Below are 18,844 nucleotides of genomic sequence, written 5' to 3'. Positions count from 1 at the left end.
TGTCTTGGTGCCAGGACCCCTGCTGCAAACAGCAGACAGGAGGGGGGCAGCTGCCAAGTGCCATCAGGCTGTAGGGACATTTCTCCCCTCAACTAAGCATGCTTTAAGCAGGCTTCAATGAAACACCTCATAAAGACAGGGCATTTCTCAAGGTGAGACAGCTGCAGCACCGCTGAAGGGGAGCAGGACGTGCCAGAGGAAGAGGAGTCAGACACCCAACTTACGCAACCATAGAGCCACAACGATCTTACACATAGGCCAATGTCCTTGAAATAAGGTGGTGACAATTTATACATCTGGAGAGCAGGAACTGGCTCTACACTATAAACACGGTCTTCACACTGTAATTGCACGAAACCTTCTTGCTTCTGCAGCCAAAGCTATCAAGGTGTTCCCAAGCTCTGCTAGCCAAACAGCGGGTCTCAGATGCCTCCCTTTCCTCAAAAACAACCCGTGACAACGCAGGCTGCCTCCGAGACAAAGGCCCAGAGCCAGAGGTGTTTGGACCAGGTGGTTTTGCTGCAGGGACTGAGCACACCAACAGTGCCTGCTGCATTACTTCTCCTCCAACACAGGCTAAGGGGATCCAAGGCAGAGGTTTTGCTAACCTTTCCGATCCTGGAAGTGCCAGTGATAAGGACAGGTCCTCCTTATGTCTCATTACTCTCTTAAGAGAATTTCAAGTCCAACTGTCAAACCCTGCTGGTACAGTCCCACCGCCTTCAGCAGGACAGCACATGTTTAATTAAAGGCAGGATCAAACTGTGTAGCAGGAAAATAATTACAATTCTCCTGGTGATTCACGAGCAAGAAGAGGGCCTGGTTTCCCATGCCGCTACGGGCTCGCAGCAGAGCTCCGTGTTTGTCCCCAACCAGAACGGGTGCACAGGACTCTGCCACCATGGGCAGGAGGTGTCTGTCAGCAGTGAAATGCAGCAGCTCGGGCAGTTCCTCAAAATGCTCACCCAAAACCAGATCACGTATTTGAGCCTTGTGTTTCATTCACACTTTCCTGCTTAAACACAGGCTTGACATCTTAAGAATTGCCCACGGAGGAAGCACAGGCTCTGCTGCATGCTCCGCAGCCAAGGCGTGAGGAGGCAGGAGCGCGCGTGCCTGCCTTTCCAGTCTCGGAGACCTACAGGTAGGAGAAGTGTGAACAGAACTGGGGTCCCTCCTTTTACAGCTGTGATGAAAGAAAGAGCTGATCTTTGACAACTGTGCCAGTGGGACTGCCTTTGGGGAAAGCCAGCTGTATGAGAGACATTCAAGCAGAGCCGGAAGCAAAAACTGCAAAGCAAGACACTTGGTAGTTGATCAAATCTAAGGTTAAACTCAGTCCTTCCAAGTCACTGTGCTGAAAGCCAACACCTTACAGGTGAGGCCACAGAACCAGAAAGACTTCTATCCCACAGCTGGGCAGCTCGGGCAGGACGCCAGTCCCAGAGGCTGTACAGCTCCCTTAGCAGAGCAGGAGTCAGTCCACTTCCAGCAGAGCCAAGCGCCTCCAGTTAGCACTAGGTTGCATCACCAGAGCAGTGAACCCAAGACACACCTTTCCCTATATTGAGAGAAACAATGCAAGCAGTGTATATTCCCAGAATAGCTAGATTCAAGAAGAAGAATCATTCCACCTGAAATCTAGTGAGGATAACAGAGTTAACGGTAGCAGAGGTCAAAAAAGTGATCACCACTGCTGAGAGATGAGAACATCAGTTTGGAGCTCCAGTGGAGAGGCTGCACCTCAGCCCCCGCGGGGCAGCCCTGGTGCCACAGGGAGGGCACCAATACCACTATCCAGGTAGACCCTCGCACCTGTGCGTTCCTCAGAGAGCCTCGTGCCAGCTACCCGGAGACTCAGTCTGACCCACCTGAGCAGGCGTGGGACAAGACCACAGGCAGTGGTACAGACCACTTGCCATCCCAAACAAGGGATCTTCCCAAATAACTGACTCCAGCTACAGCAGTGTTTCATGCCCCACTCCTTACAGCATTTGCCACAGATACTAAACTGGCTTCAGCCTTTCCTGGCCACAAGCCACATAATCACAGACACCTGAAAGGTGGCAACTCAGCAGTGTCCCAAAAAGAAACGGCTGATACTCTGCAGCAGCCGAACACCAGGCACAGCAGCCTTCGGCCAACCTCAGGTTTGCAGCCAGACCACCGCAGCAGGCCACCTTCCTTGTGCTTCAGCAAGGATGGCAAAGGGGGGCTCTCCTCCCCGTCAGCCCCCCCACAGCACAGGAGGAGGGGCCGCTCCTCGCCTGCCCACTCCAGGCAGACGCACGACAAGGAGGAGACGCAGGCATGGGCCTGGTGAGGCAGAGGACCTCCCGGCAGGGCAGGAGCACTGAGCGCACTGAACACGAGCGGCTCCACATGCCCCCGCACACACCGGAGCTCAGAGCCGGGGAAGAGACCGACCCTACACACACGCAGGCTGCTCCCTGGCTGCCGGGACACAGCCCTCCCTAACGCAGACTGGCCGGATTTCCGACTATTTAACCCCACATATCAGGCCCTGAGGAATGTATTTCAAATATATAAAAGTACTTAAGCATCAGGAATACATTCCAGCTAAGACAAAGCAAGTTGTCTCCAAGCCAAAGGCTCACCAGCTGCTTCTTCCCAGGCATTTAAGCAGGGACTGAGGAATGCAGTCCCCTCTGGGGCCAGACGCAGCAACTGTTCCCCTGCAGACAGCACGCTGCCCGAGGACGGCACGCAGGAGCAGACTGGAATCTCTGGTCCAAATGAAATGACAAACCAATTCAGGGCCACAGAAAGGAAATCCCCAAGCCAGAATTAGATCACAACACCACAATTAACACACCTTGCTCTTGCGAAGAGCTGTGGGGGGTTTTACTGACGGGAGCAATTCACGGTCTCAGACTGCATCTTAAACGCGAAAGCAGCAGCATACAACTGCGTAAACAGAGGGCCCCCTACTGATACCAGAGCACAAGCGACCTCCACCTCAGTCCTGTACAGTGGGCTGGGAGGAGTCCAAAGGACGAGTGCCACCGACACATCACCACTCCCCGCGGCAGACACTGAGCATCCAGTGTCATTTTCCATTGAAATACTGCAAAAGCATTAATCTGGAGAGACCTGTTGAGATCATTTCATGGGACAGCATTCTGGCTACAGGTGAAGAAGCAAAACCTAATATACCCCAAGTACTATCCAAAGACCTCTCCCCCTTTCTTATCTATTCTACCATTTCTCTCTTCCCACCCAGCCCCCTCCCTGGCATACCAGCACCTCAGGAATGGCCTTCTCCAGTATAACAAAGGGACCTGATCTACCAATCTAGTTGTCTTCTAAACCATCTTCTGACCAAAGAAGGGTCAACTAGCAATTACAAAAAAGTAATTTACTTATCTGTAATGCCACAAATATTAGCAACAGGGAAAAATGCCAAGAGTTATACAATAACCCGTTCCAATCGTTTCAAATAGGATTGTATTTTCTTGAGGCAGAAATCATATCACCCTGTAAGTGTATACAACAGATGCATCTCCAGCACTGAGAGGCACCATAAAACAAACAAACAAACAAAACCCAACAAATAAGCTCTAACCCTAAAACTGGAAACTGAGACAAGGCAGACGAGATCAAGTTTATTAATTGGTACAGAGCAGGGTATTCAGACTACAGCAGACTGTACACTCAGCGTTCATGGAAGCACATTTGGGGGACTGGAAAAGTTTTAAAGAAGAGTTAAGTGTCCCTGTGTGGAAGGAGACAGCAGGAGATTCTCAGACACAGAAGACACAAACAACTCCTCTGAACAGGAAGAGTACAAAGAATAGGAAGGTGCCAAAGCAGCTCTCAGGGGAACAGCTCAGACATACACCGTTAAATACCCTGAACTAGAAATGGAAAAAGGAGGAGTCCGAAACTGCAGAGAAGTTTGCAATGCAAGAGCTCTGCGCGCCGTCGCATCCCTCTGCCTCTGCACGCAGCGTGTCTTTACCCTCCACCATGCTCTTTCACCACCGTTCTATCAGTGAGACAGTGAAACGAGGTTATGAAATCCAGGAATAATCAGGGGAACATACGTAACAGGTCAGAGGAGACCTAAAGAGGTTAACCTAGTCCTGCCTTTACCTCTAACCATCAATGAAACACCACCTAAATCATTCCTGGTAGATATTCAGACAATAGCCGAAGGGAGTAAGGAGAGATCTTAGAGGTGCAAGCAAATCAGGTAATGAGCGAATGCTCTGTAGGGCCACTGTGATAACACGCTTACACTTTAGAGACAGCATCCTGGAACACGAGCAAGGGAAGGTGAACCTACGCCAGTAATTGTCACCGAGGAACAGGAGGAATCCCAAAGGCGCAAACTCGTTCCAAGCAGCCAACTTAGCAGCCGATGCACCCAAAGACATGGAAGATGTTATTAACCCCATGACAGAGACGTATCTAGAGGTTTACAATAACCAGCTCAGCTGAACCCAGGGGAAAGACTGAGTAGGTGCTTTCACTGATGATGTCCCTACATTGTACAAAACCAGTGCAAAGGAAGATTTGGTGAGAGGCAGCACCATTTAGGCCATAGTCACCTAAATCTTCATGAACTCTTTGCTTCACTGAACGTCTTTGCTGCCCAATATGCCTGTTTACTTCACTGTTACACTCATTTGAACTTCCTCCAAGACCTGAGCTCCTTTTGAGATTCGCATAGGGCAGCACGCCCACACGCTGTCCAACAACAAAGCTGACTACACACCTTGGAGCTCACAGACAAGTGAATATTAATACTCAATTCTTATTTGTAGACCTTAAAGCATAAAATCACTTCCGTGCTCCTCTTTCCTGTTCCCTTGTTTGTCTGTCCAAGAATTGTATGTCCAAGAGCCAATAAAATAGCTTTTTTCCACAACTGAGCCTATACTCAGCTATTACCACTCCAGCACAAATCCTAAATCCCCCTAGTCACCACCTAGGATTTATAAGACAGACAGTTACTGCACAGAGAGAAAAGGATGAGGGTGAAATGGCCTGTGCTTATTTCAACTTCTGGGCAGCAGCACATCCAGAATACCCGGCTTTTGGAGAAACAAAGCCACATCCATTTGTACACATTAACTCATATGGCTCCTGAACTCCTGGAAGGAATAGAGAGGCACGCCAACTCTGTGCACAGGTCTCATAACAATCAAGTGAAACCAGTTTCTTCACGGGTTTTGTTAAACAAATGCAGCTTGCAGTTTTGACAAAGCCTGTGATGCAAAGAATTCACATGCAGAACAAGAGAAGGTGCCCATCGCACACTCAAGCCTTAATGGGCACCAAAGCTGGCTCAGTCTCATTACAGCGTGGTGAACCACAGAGTCGTGTCCAGTAACTGATGATTCGTGGTTCCCTGACTTTCTCAGGGAAGGGCTATTAGCATGGAGAGATTAAAAGGAGCAGCTTTACTCCTCCATGGAAGTAAATAAAACCCAAGATCCTCCTTGCAGGCCCCAGATGCCAGGAAATTAAAAGCTGCTCTTAATTAGCTTTGCAAGGCCCCACCTTGTCTTGGGAAAGTGACAAACACAGCTCTCAGGTTTCACCCTGCTCAGCGCAGCAGGATCCCAGGCTCTGGACAAAGGACACCGATGCTCTTGCCCCAGGCCAACGGCAGCCAAACAGGAGGAACGGCTGAAACCCGGACTGTTTCTACCAGCCCAGAAATGGCCTTGCCAAGATGCAAAGCGTAACAAGACAGAACAGGAAGGAATCTGCACTGGACCCAAAAGGCCTCCTCTCCCTGGTGCTCTAGCCAGGTGTCCATCTCTCATAATTTTCAGTGCAAGCTAATAACAGCTCACCGGGCAGTAGAAAAAAAAGTTTTCTGCACTGGGCCCAATTTGTCATGGGAGCTTTAGTAAGGAAAAAGCAAAGCAGAGAAACTGCAACCCCTGCATTAGACATCCCTAGGGCTTGCCTCTTCAGCACCACCACTATTCAAAAACTTGGTATCAAAGCTAGCTCTTTAATTTCCTCCTTTTTCCCCCCTCTCTGCATGATCCCTCAGCCTGCCCCCCAACCTCACGACACTTCCTGCCCAGGTATCCTTCCAGCAGAAGGTCTCCAGCGGCCTGTCCCTCTCCATACTCCTGCTGACACAGAAGAGAGGTCTCCTCCCTCCTCCGCATTGACTTGTTCATAATTTTCAGTCCCTACTCAGCTCCACCCTCTCTTCCTCCTACACCAGGTCCTACGAGCTCTGCTCCACCCAGGTTTCTTTCGACCTCTCCCTTTTGCCTTCACATACTCCAAACCTGAGCACTCCTCTGAAAGCACACCAAGAGCCTCTGGATCCCTGTTGATCACGCTCTGCTCCTGGGCTGTGACCGGCTCCGTCCGCCTCCTCTGAATTCCAGACCGCGTTCATTCCTTTCTGGTGAGACCTGCACCTCTGAAGTGCTCACGGAGAGTGGACTAAACGAATCAGGTGGTTTTTGTAGCTCTAGTGTAACGATTTAGCAGGCTGTATCCTTGAAACCTACACCCCTGGCTGAAGGACCTGCTATTTATCCTGCTGCTGTAGTGTGCTACACGCTCACAGTCCTGCAGAAATCACTTTGTGCAAGCCAGGTAGAGCAGAAGTCAGCATAGAGCAAGGCATTTCCTCCTCTGGAATTCAGACACCCTTGTGAAGAGCACGGGGAAGTTATCGAACGGAATTTATCATTTTCCATTAAATCATGCTGTATCACCCTGGCAGCAAATCCCTGCAACAAGGCAGCAGATGCTCCTAACACAGATTTAATCTATCACTTCAAACAACCAGAGTGTAGCCACCATAATGAAAAATCTGGACTCAAAACAGGCAAGATTCCACATGGGACAAATAAAAAAGAAGCAAGAGCAGACAGAAGAGTATTCGGCACTGCAGGACGGAGAGAAACAAGCGTTCACTTCTACAGCTTGGAAGAGAGAGTTCAGGAAAGCGCGGCCTTGTCATTCAGAAATGCCAGGAGGCAGGCAGATCATCTAATCAGATCAAGAGCAAAGCAGCAGCAGGAAGGGGACATGGGAAGTTCTGGTACAGAAGAAAATGGTGCCACAGAAAGAGCAAGAGATCGCCAGTGTTTCTGGACTCTGGAACAAGTGGAGTAAAGATAAATAAAAGCATGTCACACAGAGGTGGCCTGGTAGTGGGTGCTAGGTAAGAAAACCCACAGAAGAGGAGTCAGATAAATTCAGACATTTTCAAAGGAAGTTGTTTGCTAACTGTAAAACAAGATGACCTTTCAAAAAGCCAGCCACCCCTCCATTCTTTTGCTTCAGAAATCACCTCCACATGGAAGCCTTCTCCAAAAATCCTGCTTGAGCCCTTAAAAACAAACTTGCTCAGGTCAAACTTGCTACCAAAGACTGTATATACTCTCTCATTCACTTTTTTCTAACTGATCTCCATTTGCTGCTCTCCTCTCCCACCCCTACAGACACATCTCAGTAGTCCTTTAAACTCTTCTCCCAAGGAATGGGTACACGCAGCTCTATTCTGTGAAACAAGCACACTTCCCCCACCTTCCTTCATGGTACACACAAATCCTCCTCCCAGTCTCTCTCTCGCACAAAAGGCATGTTTCCATGAAGTGCTCCTCAACTGGAAAGTGTCCTCCCTACTCCAACCAAAGACCTCTCCCATTGCCCTCCCTCAGGGAAAATAGGTGCCCACATCGAGTATTGCTGTCCTCTCTCTCCCTGGTGGAACGGCAATTTATTTTCAATTTGCATTCCATATCCACATTGTATAACATGCAGATTCTTACTCCTACATTAGGTATCTGTCCCTACCCACATGGTCCCCAATAGTAGTATCCTCATATAATGCCCTTCCTGCACGTGATTTGTGTGCCTGCGACTAAAAAGTGCACCTCTTCACCGCTCAAGTTCTATTAGCACAAACCATTAGGACGTACATTGGGTCAACCCTCAGGTGGATCTAACCTTGCATCCTCATTCCACCAAACTGCAGACCTCCTTATCAACTGCCTCCGGACCACCCGTGGCACCAGCTGGAGGAAGCCTGGTGGGGAGCTGGAAAGGGGAAAGACTGTGGGGCCTCCTTCTGCTCACTCTTCCTGATGTGTCTGCAGGGCACAGCATCTCTAGGCAGCATCCACCAGCTCCTTGGCTTTTTTCAGGAGCAGTTAGCACTCAGGGGTGCTCTGCTTGTTTCCCCTCCTGTTCCCCAGCTGCACGTATTTGACGCTCACCTTCCTTGTGAGGGAGAGGGCATTTCGGTTTTGCTAGGGATGGGCTGATACCCGTCCTGACTGGAGAAAGCCCACAGCAGCTGCAGACAGTACCCGATACGGAAGAGTGGAAGTACAGCAAGTCCAAAACAATACTTCCTCTAAGCCTCTCCTGGGATATGCAGCACAAGCAAGATGGTGTCTTTGTATATACTCATTTTTGGTTGTTTTCTCTTCCGTGAACTCATCCACTTCTTTCCTGAGCTCATGTAAACTTTGAGCATCCATTACGTCACATGGCAAGTAGTTCCACACTTCGCTTAACTACATTTTGCATGAAAAGTGATTTCATTTATTCTGAACTGAGCCCTTTTTGGTTTCACTTAATGCCCTCCAGTCCTCATCCAGGAAGAAACAGTGGTCAGTTGCTCCCTGTTCATTCCCTCCAGGACGTTTGTGATACTCCAGACCTCTGTCTTTTTCAGACAGACTGAAGAGATCTTGTAAACGTTTATTTTCTTTGTGCAAAAGCTGTTGCGTATTGGGTCTGATCACGCCATTTTCTGCTCCGCATTCTCTGTACTTCTTCTGACTTTACTACATCTCTTTTGAGACTAGAGGACCAGAATCTTATCTGTCTGTTCTCTATTGTTTTTCTAATAATTCTTTGCCAGAAGAGTCTAAAAATTTGGGGGAACTCAAACACCAGAGAGGAACCCATGATCTCAGGACAGGTCGTGGCAAGAGCTCTGATGCTCCCAAGCCGAACAGACATAACAGCTAGAGTTAAACAACAGTGTTCACACATACAAGCTCTTTGGGTGACAACAGGAAGGAGTCACAGTGCTTAGGTCAGATACACAGTACCTGCTTTCACAGGCAGGATTACATCTATCTGATCACAGACTAAATAAAATGTCAGTATAAAATTTGCATTTATAATCCAAAAGATGCTCTTCAAAAGCTAACCAAAACCCAGTAATGTCTCAGTCCAAACAGGTTCAATGTAAACCCAAGGTAGGACTGCGACTATTCAGCAGGATACGAAGGAGTTGAGCAGCACAAGGATCGGCAAGTTCACTGCAGATAGGTCACAATTAGCCTCCTCTGCAGAAAAGACTTACATTCATTCATAAGTCCTAACCTGTCTATAACACACATTTTCCAGTGGTTTGGGAAATATCCTGCCTGAAGTATAACACAATCCCAAGCTACATGATGAAAGAGAGCTGGTAAAGTATCATACTAGTGTCTCCATATCTGAACAATGCACCCTCACAACTGAACCCCACAAGCAGCCTGGCTCACAGTAATTCAAAGGAAGATAAGCAGGAAAGACAGAGAGAACGGAAAAATATTAGAGACATCAGGAGAGCAAGAATCTGTGGTTTCTACACAAGAGAATCTGTTTAGGTAGGGATGCATAAATTGTACAGTTTAACAAAATTGAACCAAATTATTTTGGCCTGAATCAAAACCAAGTTTTTGGTTTGCATGTTTTTTTTTTCCCCCCAGATTTCACAGCAAATTTCGTAACATGTCAGTAATTCAACAAGAAACTTTAAAACAAAAAATAACGGCCTATTTCTCAATTTTTTTAATAAAAAGGTGACTTAGCCTATATTCACTGACGAGCATCTATCCAAACAAGCTACAGTCGAATACTTTCTCTCTCTGGCACAAGTAACACTTCACTAACTTTTTAAAAATGGTACAATTTCCACAGGGGATATGTGGTAAAACTTCCTCCAGAATATCCTACAGCCCAGTAATGTCTTAAGGCCTTCTTCCTCCTGAGAGGCAGGTTCAAATTCTGTTTGCAGTGTCCTGTGCTCCAGATCACCCAGCAGAACAGGAACATCATCGTTTCAGTTCCTGCTGAATGGTACTTAGGGCCCAAACACAAGAGCTCGGCCCGCACCCAAGACTCCTGCCTTGTGAAAGCAAACCCTTTGGGAGTCAGAGATGTCTGGGTCCAGCCGGCAGCTGTCTGCTGAGCAGATCTCCAGTCCTCTGCTTCTACAGAGAAATCATGTCGGCACGGTGCGTGGCAGCACACTAAGGATTTATCACCAGTGTTACCTGCGCAGAGAGCTCTGAGGCTAAACAGAATTGTGGAAGAAGTTGCAAGCAGAGGCTGAAGTCCCAGATAATAAGTATAAAGCGCCTCTATCACTTTTAATAAACTTATTTGATACCTTTTGTGGTTTACGGATTAAACCAGAGTTTTTAAATTCACGTTGCGCGTTGCTTAGCAGTAAGCGCGGCTCACAGGACTGCTGATTTAGGTAAAGCGTTTCTCCTTCGCGGGCAGGAGACCCCTTTACCGGGCAGACGAGCTCACCCTCACAGCTCACCCTCCCGAACCGAGGGGCTCCCCTCCCCGTGGCAAGCTGCAAGGAGCCAGCCGAGCGCCTGCGGCCGCCGCTCCCCGCGGGGAGCACGAAACCCACCCGGGACTCCGGCTCCCACAGCGGAGGCGCTTGGCCCCGCCGGTTCCGGCAGCCCCCGCCGCTCCGCTGCCCGGCCCCGGACTCGGCGAGAAGCACGGGGAAGTCGCCCGGAGCTCGGACAGACCGAAGCCTCGCTCCCCACCGAGGACACGGGGGAAGGAAAGCGGCGCAGCCGGGAGGAGGCCGCTCTCGGGAGCGGGGCTGGGTAGGCCGGGGCAGCGCCCGCCTGCTCCGCTCAGGGCCACCGAGAGGCGGCTGAGGGGAGAAGGCGCCGGCGGCCTCGGGCGGCCCCGGCAGGACGGTGGAAAGGGGGGGGGGGGCCTCCCGCGAGGCCAGGCCGGGCTCCGCCGGCCTCCAGCCCCGCCAGGCCGGGCCGGGACCGCGGGGCCGGGCGGCAACCGCGCTCCCCGGACCGCAGCGGACCGAGGCCTCCACCGGGGGCCCGCGGCCGCGCGCTCCAGCCGGGCCGGGCCGGGCCGGGCCGGGCCAGGGCGCGGGAGGCCCGCGGCGGGCCGCGGCCTCACCTTGGGCAGCTCCCGGAGCTGGTTGGCGTCCAGCAGCAGCTCCTCCAGCGAACGGCTGTAGCGGTAGATCTCCTCGGGCACGGCCTGCAGCGAGCAGTGCCGCCGGTCCAGCGCCTCCACGTGCCGGTTGCAGCGCCAGAGCGGCGGCATGCACCGCAGCATCGCGCCGGGCCGCGCCGGGGCTCGGCCACGATCGGCTCCGGGCGCGCAGGGGCGGGCCCGGGCGGGAGCCGCCGCGCCGGGAAGGCGGGGGGGTGGGGGGGAGCCTGCCCGAGGGAGGGCCCGGATGTGCGGGGGGGGCGGGCGCTCCGGCAGGGCCGCGCCGGGCCGAGCGGCGGCCCCGGTTCCGCTGTCCGGCTAGCGCGCCGGCTCCGCGCCGCCCCTCGGGCCTGGCCGCCGTGCTCGGGCCCCGCCGCTCCGCGCCCGGACCCGGTCGGCTCCTGGGGCCGCGCCGCCCCCCGCGAGCGTCCCTGGGAAACGGAGTCCGTTCCCGCCCTGCCCCGCGCCCGCCCCGGCCCCGCCCGGCCACCCCGCCGCCCTCGGGCCGGGCAGCGCCGGAGAGCCGGGGCCGGGCCCGGCAGGCCGGAGCGGGGCGAGAGGCCGGGGCAGGCCCGGCCCGGCCGGGGAGGGGCGGCGGCGGCCGGGCGGCAGGGCCTGGGCCGGGGAGCGGGGGTTGCGCCGGCGCCCCTGCGTGCCGGGAGGATAAACCGGAGCCGGCTTTGAAAGCAGGAACCGGCGTCGGTGACGGCGGTGCCTTACCTCCGCGGTGCCGCACCTTGCGCTGAAAGCCGGCCCAGCGACACCGAGGGATCGGTGCGGTCAGCCTCCGCCCCGCCAGCTCTTAGTTCTCACCCACGAGGAGTAACATCCACAGGGAAGAGTAACCCCAGCTTTATTTATACAGTGAGAGCTGTGATGGTTTCCTAAATAATTTATATATACACGCACACTCTTAATTGACAGCTGCTGGATATCAAGTTTATAATGTGAGACATTATTAGGAAAATACTTTGAAAAAAGCCCGCGCCACTGTGTAAAGTTCTGTGAGGGATCAACGTTTCTCTTTTAAAAGACTAGTTAGACTAAAGATAGTATATGAAGGCGATCAGAAGTCTGAAATAGGTTCTCTACGGAGAGAGCTTGAACAATGCCTACACACAGAAGAACACGAGTCAAGGGGGACACAACAGAGGCTTGTAAAACAAGTGTGAAAGGAGAAATAGAGAACAGCAATTACCATCACCGTTCCACCTCCCCACACACACAGCAAGGCACAAGCATGACAGACCAGGTTTAAAATCTACATGTGCATTCAGTTCTGGGACACATTGCCTAGGATGTTGCTTTGCGACAAAAGTGTAAAGTCCAAAGTTGTTACCTCGAAGTTGTCCAGAAGACAATGCAGTCCTCCTTGTTCTCATCCTGTATTGCTTTCACAGTTTCCTGGTCTCTTTATTGCTCTTTATCTTTCTTGCCCAGTTACTTCTGCTCATTTAAGTTTATCACCTCTTAATTTCCCACCTCCAGCCCAGCTGTGTCACCCGGTCATTACACTCATCTCCTCTCCAAAGAAGAGTCTTGGTCCCAGCTATTTTTGCCTTGCACACACGTCTCCAGTTCCACACCAATTCTTAGAGTGGACATTTTTCTCACAGTAAAACTTTTAGAGATAAATTGTTCATTCCTCACTGTTTGAACGTGGCATCTCTTCATACACGCGCTTGTACGACACTGGGCAGAGCCCAGCACCCCGGGAACAGCCTCAGACACCAACCAACCCAAGGCAGTACACAAGGCTCCTTCTATATGCTCCGCTTTCCTCATGCTGCAAAGAGTCAGAAATATTTCTGCAACAAATAGAAATGAAAAGTGACTAATAAAGTGAGGCACTGGCACTTGTGAAAAGCAGGAGGAGGTCAGAGTTACCCAAGTAACGGCAGGGCCTTTCAGCTTCACCATTAGTAATGGGCAATGGCTGTGAAATTCTGAAGGAAGGAATTTTTACACATTTGGGTTTATTAATCTTTCATTTGCCTCAATTGCAGTGTATTCTATAATAGAGAAATCATGCCACATTAACCTGTGACTTATTTTTTTTTTCTGGGTAAAAGTACTAACTGGTGTAATGCATCAGTTGGTGTAGTGCCCCATCAGAAATCACACAGGTAGCTAGGAAAAAAATGGGGGTGACTACAGGACCTGTAAGACAGACGATGAATCAGCCATCAGGAAATAGAAAGATGAGATTTAAATTTTAAGACCAGCTCTAAGCATTTGCACCAAAATGCAGGAATGTCCCAGCTATGTTTCCCAGGAAATGGAGGGGCAGCACAACAAAGCAAAAACTGTGATGTTTTGAAGATGGTTTCATTAATAGGTCTGCCTAAATTTCAGCACAAGTGCAAGGTTATGTCAGAGACAAAGAACAAGAATTTCAGTCATGCATAAGGCTCATGGGTTAGACATGATGTAGGAGAAACAGAAACAATTCACCCAGAATAGAAAGCAACCTGGAAAGGGTGCCTATGAGGGAGCTGAAACTATGGGGAGTGTTTGGATGTATCCAATGAATATAGTAGACGGGTAAGCAACTGATCACATAGGTACTTGTAGACATCTGAAATACCTAGGTTCTGGTCGCTTATAGTTCAAGAAAAAATGAGCTTACAAGTTGTGTCCCTGTTCAGACTAGCTCCTAGAACCATCAGAATAACTGAAAACTCTTAAGGAAGGAGATTTTATAAATTTGATTAATCTAGCCTACTAAACCACTAATAATAGCAAGAAATCATATTCTATGAAAGTACATGAATAAAGGTAAAAACAAAAAAAGACCCATCGAAGCTAAGTGAAGATGTTATTAATACAAGAGCAGGTATGAAACTGGTTGCTAATGTTAGGTTTCCAACTTCAGCAAGTTGGGGAAAATTTATTTGTAAATCTCAGCATTTATGATCATGAACTCTGCACATCTTCCCAGTGCTAATTTCATTTTGATACCATTCTCAAGGGCCCTGTAAGTGGGAAGAAAATGGTTTTACTAAAGAGTGCAAATCTTCAAGGCAGAACAAAAATTCTGTAACACCTTTGAGCAACGGAAGCCATTTAACAGCAGCTACCCCAACAGGATGGCATTTGTAAGCCCATAGTTGTGGAAGCTCTGAAGGCACCTAACATTGCTCATCTTGCAAACCATTGAGAGATGGAGATGCTGCTGAACCTGACTGATTAACAAATGAGGGATTTGACATGCTTTTCTCTGGAAGCCTATCTTCCCTAATTGGTAAAGAAGGAAACTATTTTCTGTTTAAGCTTCTCTTGCTCCACCCAGCTGTTAGAGGTGCAGCACTGTTCTGGTTTCAGCTGGGATAGCGTTAATTTTCTTCCTAGTAGCTGGTATAGTGCTGTGGTTTGGATTTAGTGTGAGAATAACGTTGCTAACACACTGATGTTTTCAGTTGTTGCTAAGTAGTGTTTATGCTAAGTCAAGGATTTTTCAGCTTCTCATGCCCAGCCAGCGAGAAGGCTGGAGGGGCACAAGAAGCTGGGAGGGGACACAGCCAGGACAGCTGACCCAAACTGGCCAAAGGGCTATTCCATACCATATGACATCATGCCCAGTATATAAACTGGGGGAGTTGGCCAGGAGGGGTGGATCACTGCTCAGGAAGTAACTGGGCATCAGTCAGCGAGTGGTGAGCAATTGCCGTGTGCATCACTTGTTTTGTATATTCTAGTTCTTTTATTATTATTGTCATTTTATTATCATTATTTTCTTCTTTTCTGTCCTATTAAACTGTCTTTATCTTAACCCACAATTTTTACTTTTTTTCAATTCTCTCCCACATCCCACTGGGTGGGGGAGTGAGCGAGTGGCTGCGTGGTGCTTAGGTGCCGGCTGGGGTTAAACCACGACAAGCACTAAGCCAGCTCTGCCTCCCACATGCTGAACTGCTGTCAGGGTTTTATCATCCCACCACAGGAAGGCTCTGATGCTGAATCAGTGCTAACACACACACTGACTTGCAAACCAAACTGAGGATAAAATTTATCAAAGATTATGGGAAAAGTTCCCATCTCTATGTGGCGCTGTCTTAATTTGTGGGACTAAGTTTCTGAAACAACCAGTTTTCTGTGACCAGACTTCATTATACTTGAATGCTTAGCTGCTGCAGAGCAGACACTGTGTACAACACACAAGCAGTGCTTGAAAATTCAAGCCACTCAGTTTTCTGTTTTCACTGGAAAACTGCACCCTATTCACCATGCAGTTTCATTAAAAGACAGGTTCATCGGGAAGTTTGGACCTAGAGCATGTCCTGAAAAACAGCCAAACAGCTCTTTCTGTTGTAGACTGCTGACCTGGATCAGCTGGTTTTGCTGGTACTCTCTTCCTTCAGCCTCAGACACCCCCCCCACCCCCCAGAATACTGCTAGATCTATCACCCATGGAGGCACCTAGAACAGCTTCAGCGGGAAGTTCACTGAAACAGGCCCAGAGGAAAATACTCTTTTCTAGAAGCCCCAAGTACTTCAGCTTCCTAGCCAGCTGGAGGAGGGCCAAAGACAGTGGGAGAAGCAGAGCTGTGTACAAAGGGCTCTGACGACAGCCACTCTTGACTACTTCAGTGGAACTTGCGTGGATTCTGGAATGAGAAATTCACCAAGTCCAGTGCTGCGTGATGCCCCAGAATGAGTATTTAGCTAGTGGTGCATGAATTGACACAGCCTCTAGTTTACAAAAACCCTTACCTGGAAGTTGTTGGCATCTGAAGCACATTCATTCCATGCTTGCCCTGTTCTACACTTTTGTCTAGGAACCTGCACCGGCCACTGCCTTGGGCAGGATGGGCCCTTTGCCTGAAACAGTAGAGCTGACACTTAGTGCAAGTCCACTTGGTTTATTCTGTAGAAAGCAAGGACTGGGCTTTGAAAGAACAGATGAAAACCTCAAGTGATACAGTCTCATTTATGGAAAACTAAGCAATTGCCAAGGCAGTTTTATGAACAGTGGGGGAGAGACTGCCAAGGTGAAAGAAGCTGGGTCAAAGAGAGTAGGAAGACCCACAGCTTCAAGGCTCAAGCTCTTCTGCACCAGTCCCCAGGAATTACAGGTTAGATCTAAGAGGAAACAAGGGTACCCTCAGTGCAAAACGCATGTGCGAGAGAGAGATCTTTGCCAGCAGCAGCTGCACCAGCTCTTTGCGGGAAAGAAGTACCATCACAGAGAGGTCTAATGTCAAAGGGAACAGAAGGGATAAAGCTGAAGCTCTGCTTCAGGATCTGTGTGTGAGAGATCCAGGCATGGATTGTCAGAAAAGACTGACAGACTGCTTTGGTAGTAACTCTCCGCAGACTTGCCAGTGAGAAGTCTGGTAACTAGCTCACACATTAAAAAAAAAAAAAAATTAAAAAAAAATCCTTGGCTGTAAACCCAGCTTGTTTCAACTACCCTTGTCTTTAGCTAAAGGACTATTGTCTTAGAAGCATGAATACTAACTACTGGCCTTCTGCAGTACTAAGTCCTCTTTTCCTGTGAGGCATGCTTTTTTAGAAGGATGGGGCACTCCTGCCTGTGTTAGCACTATACAGTCCTGTCATTCTTGCTGTCTCTCCGAGAGCCCAATAGCCATAAAAATGAAGATCTACACAAGAGGCAGCACATACAGGAAAATGCTGGCAAATCAGGATTTTACCTTATTCATACTGAAAGCTGAACCATTTACCTGGAATGAAGACGATGTGGACAGATAGTCTGTCCAAGTACGAATGAGATACTGAAAAACCTTGTGTATCTATTTTTCTTCAGACTACTACTTCCCAAATTATTTAGTCTCTTTCTGCTCATCTACTATGCAGGAATACACCAGTAATCCACAGGATTTACAGAATTTAAACTTGTACACAAGTCATCAGCAGGAACTAGACAAAGAACAGCATTCCACAGCTTAAGGCCCTGAAACATGAGGTCCTGGGCCAAAGAAAACACCAGTGGTATGCAGCTCTATAATTAGGTGTATATATGCAGGATTTAAGCTGGTGATTAGTTATCCCTTTTGCCCAAGCATTCAGATCTAAGGCAAGGGACTCAGGAAAAAACGTTTCAAAGCTGGGGTACGTAGGGTGGGGAGAAACAGGAGCAACAGATACAGGAATGGACTGGAACCAGTTTAAGATGAACTCAGATTAAAGCCTCCTGGAATCATGAAGTAGCCAACTGAGCTTACTCAAGCACCCATATCCATTGGGGGTGAGACCTCAAGCCTTGTTTTTCAGGGAAGCAGTCCTGTTGGAGGTAGGAGAGGTCTCTCAGCAGAGAGCATTGGTGCAGCAGCTCGCAAGCTCTCTTTTCCCGTTACACTGAAATGATCCAATTGAAAAACTTGAGAACCAATCCTGCACAGCTGGTGCCAGGCTTCTGGGGTGCAGTATTTTTCTCACCTCCACTTAAGCTGTATCCTCTTTAAAAGTGTCTTTGGGCCTACAGGGAAGGCCCACAGTCTTATGAGAGCTAAAGTTTCTGACCCCTCTGCCGATAAGGAACCAGTGATGGAGAGTCAAGACGTGAAGGCCCATCTAGAGCAGCCTGTTGGCCTCTACTTTCCACCAATGCTGTCTCCTTTAGGGATTAGAAAAGTTGAACTCTTTACTGGTCAGGCCCAGTCCGAAAGCTCCAGCACTCAGGCAAAGAGGTTTCATCTTTACCCTCAACATTTTTGGGATGTTTTCATTAAAACCTAGAGCATCCTCTGACAGTTGCCACCAGAGCTATTCAATAGTTTGTGCAGCTGCACCCGAACAGCTTGCTGCCATAAATAAGGCAACAAAGCATCCCAGCTGCCCCGTTCTGTTTCTGTTCGATCAATTCTGGTACTAGGTAAGTTACACTCTGCTTCAAGATATATATAGGCCTCTGTGACACACCACAGCTACCCGTATGATTATCATTATCAGCATACCTAAACATACAGACTCGAGGAACTACAGGAAGACAAATCTGGACAGGTTTAGACTTCCTGTGTCTTTCAGGCAATTACTGCAGACCTGTGGCAGAATCTTAACGAGATCAGCACAATTCTCTGTCCTAACTTAGGGTTGCAAATCTACGGAAGTCCATTGGTGTGGAGTCATGTGGCAAGGTTTCCAGATGTCGACGTTGCTTCTGTAAAAAGCCCATTCTGAATTGCTCACATTTTTCAAATAATTCACCCTGAAGACCAATGCTGTCAAAGGAGCAATTTGAGAAAGCCCTACACAGATAAAACTAGCTGAAAACTGTTACTCTGCAGAGTGGTGTATTCTGTCAATAGGAAAAGTCTGAAAAAGCCTGAAGGTGAAGTACCTTGAAGACACCTTGTTACCTTGTCACCCTGTCAGAAAACTGTTCAGACTACAGCCATTTAAGAGGAGGAATAGTGAGAAAGACTGAAGCCTCACTAACAGGCTAATGCAGAGGTACCCATTCTTTTGTCTGTACTCCTACCAGATCCATGCTGCACCTGAAGACATTGACAACTTTTTCCAGTTTGCCGAGGAAGCATGACACGAAATACGATAAATCGGAAGAATACATGATTAAATGGGAGTTGGTGATTGCACAGACATCTCTGAAGCATCACATAAAGAGGGAACGGGGAGGGAATGGTGAGAGGCCATCAAT

General features: G+C 49.1%; 1 protein-coding gene across 8 annotated transcripts in view; it reads right to left on the bottom strand.

Annotated features, from left to right (window-relative positions):
- The window catches only part of SCRIB (scribble planar cell polarity protein), a 113,728-nt gene extending 102,360 nt beyond the window's left edge, over positions 1–11,368 (bottom strand). For all 8 annotated transcript variants that reach the window (XM_050915741.1, XM_050915740.1, XM_050915742.1 and 5 more), the window contains exon 1: positions 11,185–11,368. In XM_050915741.1, the coding sequence (XP_050771698.1) occupies positions 11,185–11,346 (162 nt within the window). In that variant the 5' untranslated portion in view covers positions 11,347–11,368. The remainder of the gene's footprint in view (positions 1–11,184) is intronic.
- Positions 11,369–18,844: the final 7,476 nt, after the last annotated feature.

Source organism: Gymnogyps californianus, chromosome 2, assembly GCF_018139145.2.
Source record: "Gymnogyps californianus isolate 813 chromosome 2, ASM1813914v2, whole genome shotgun sequence".
Classification (NCBI taxonomy): Eukaryota; Metazoa; Chordata; class Aves; order Accipitriformes; family Cathartidae; genus Gymnogyps; species Gymnogyps californianus.
Note: the sequence above shows the minus strand (reverse complement) of the source record. Positions and strands in the feature narration are given on the sequence as shown.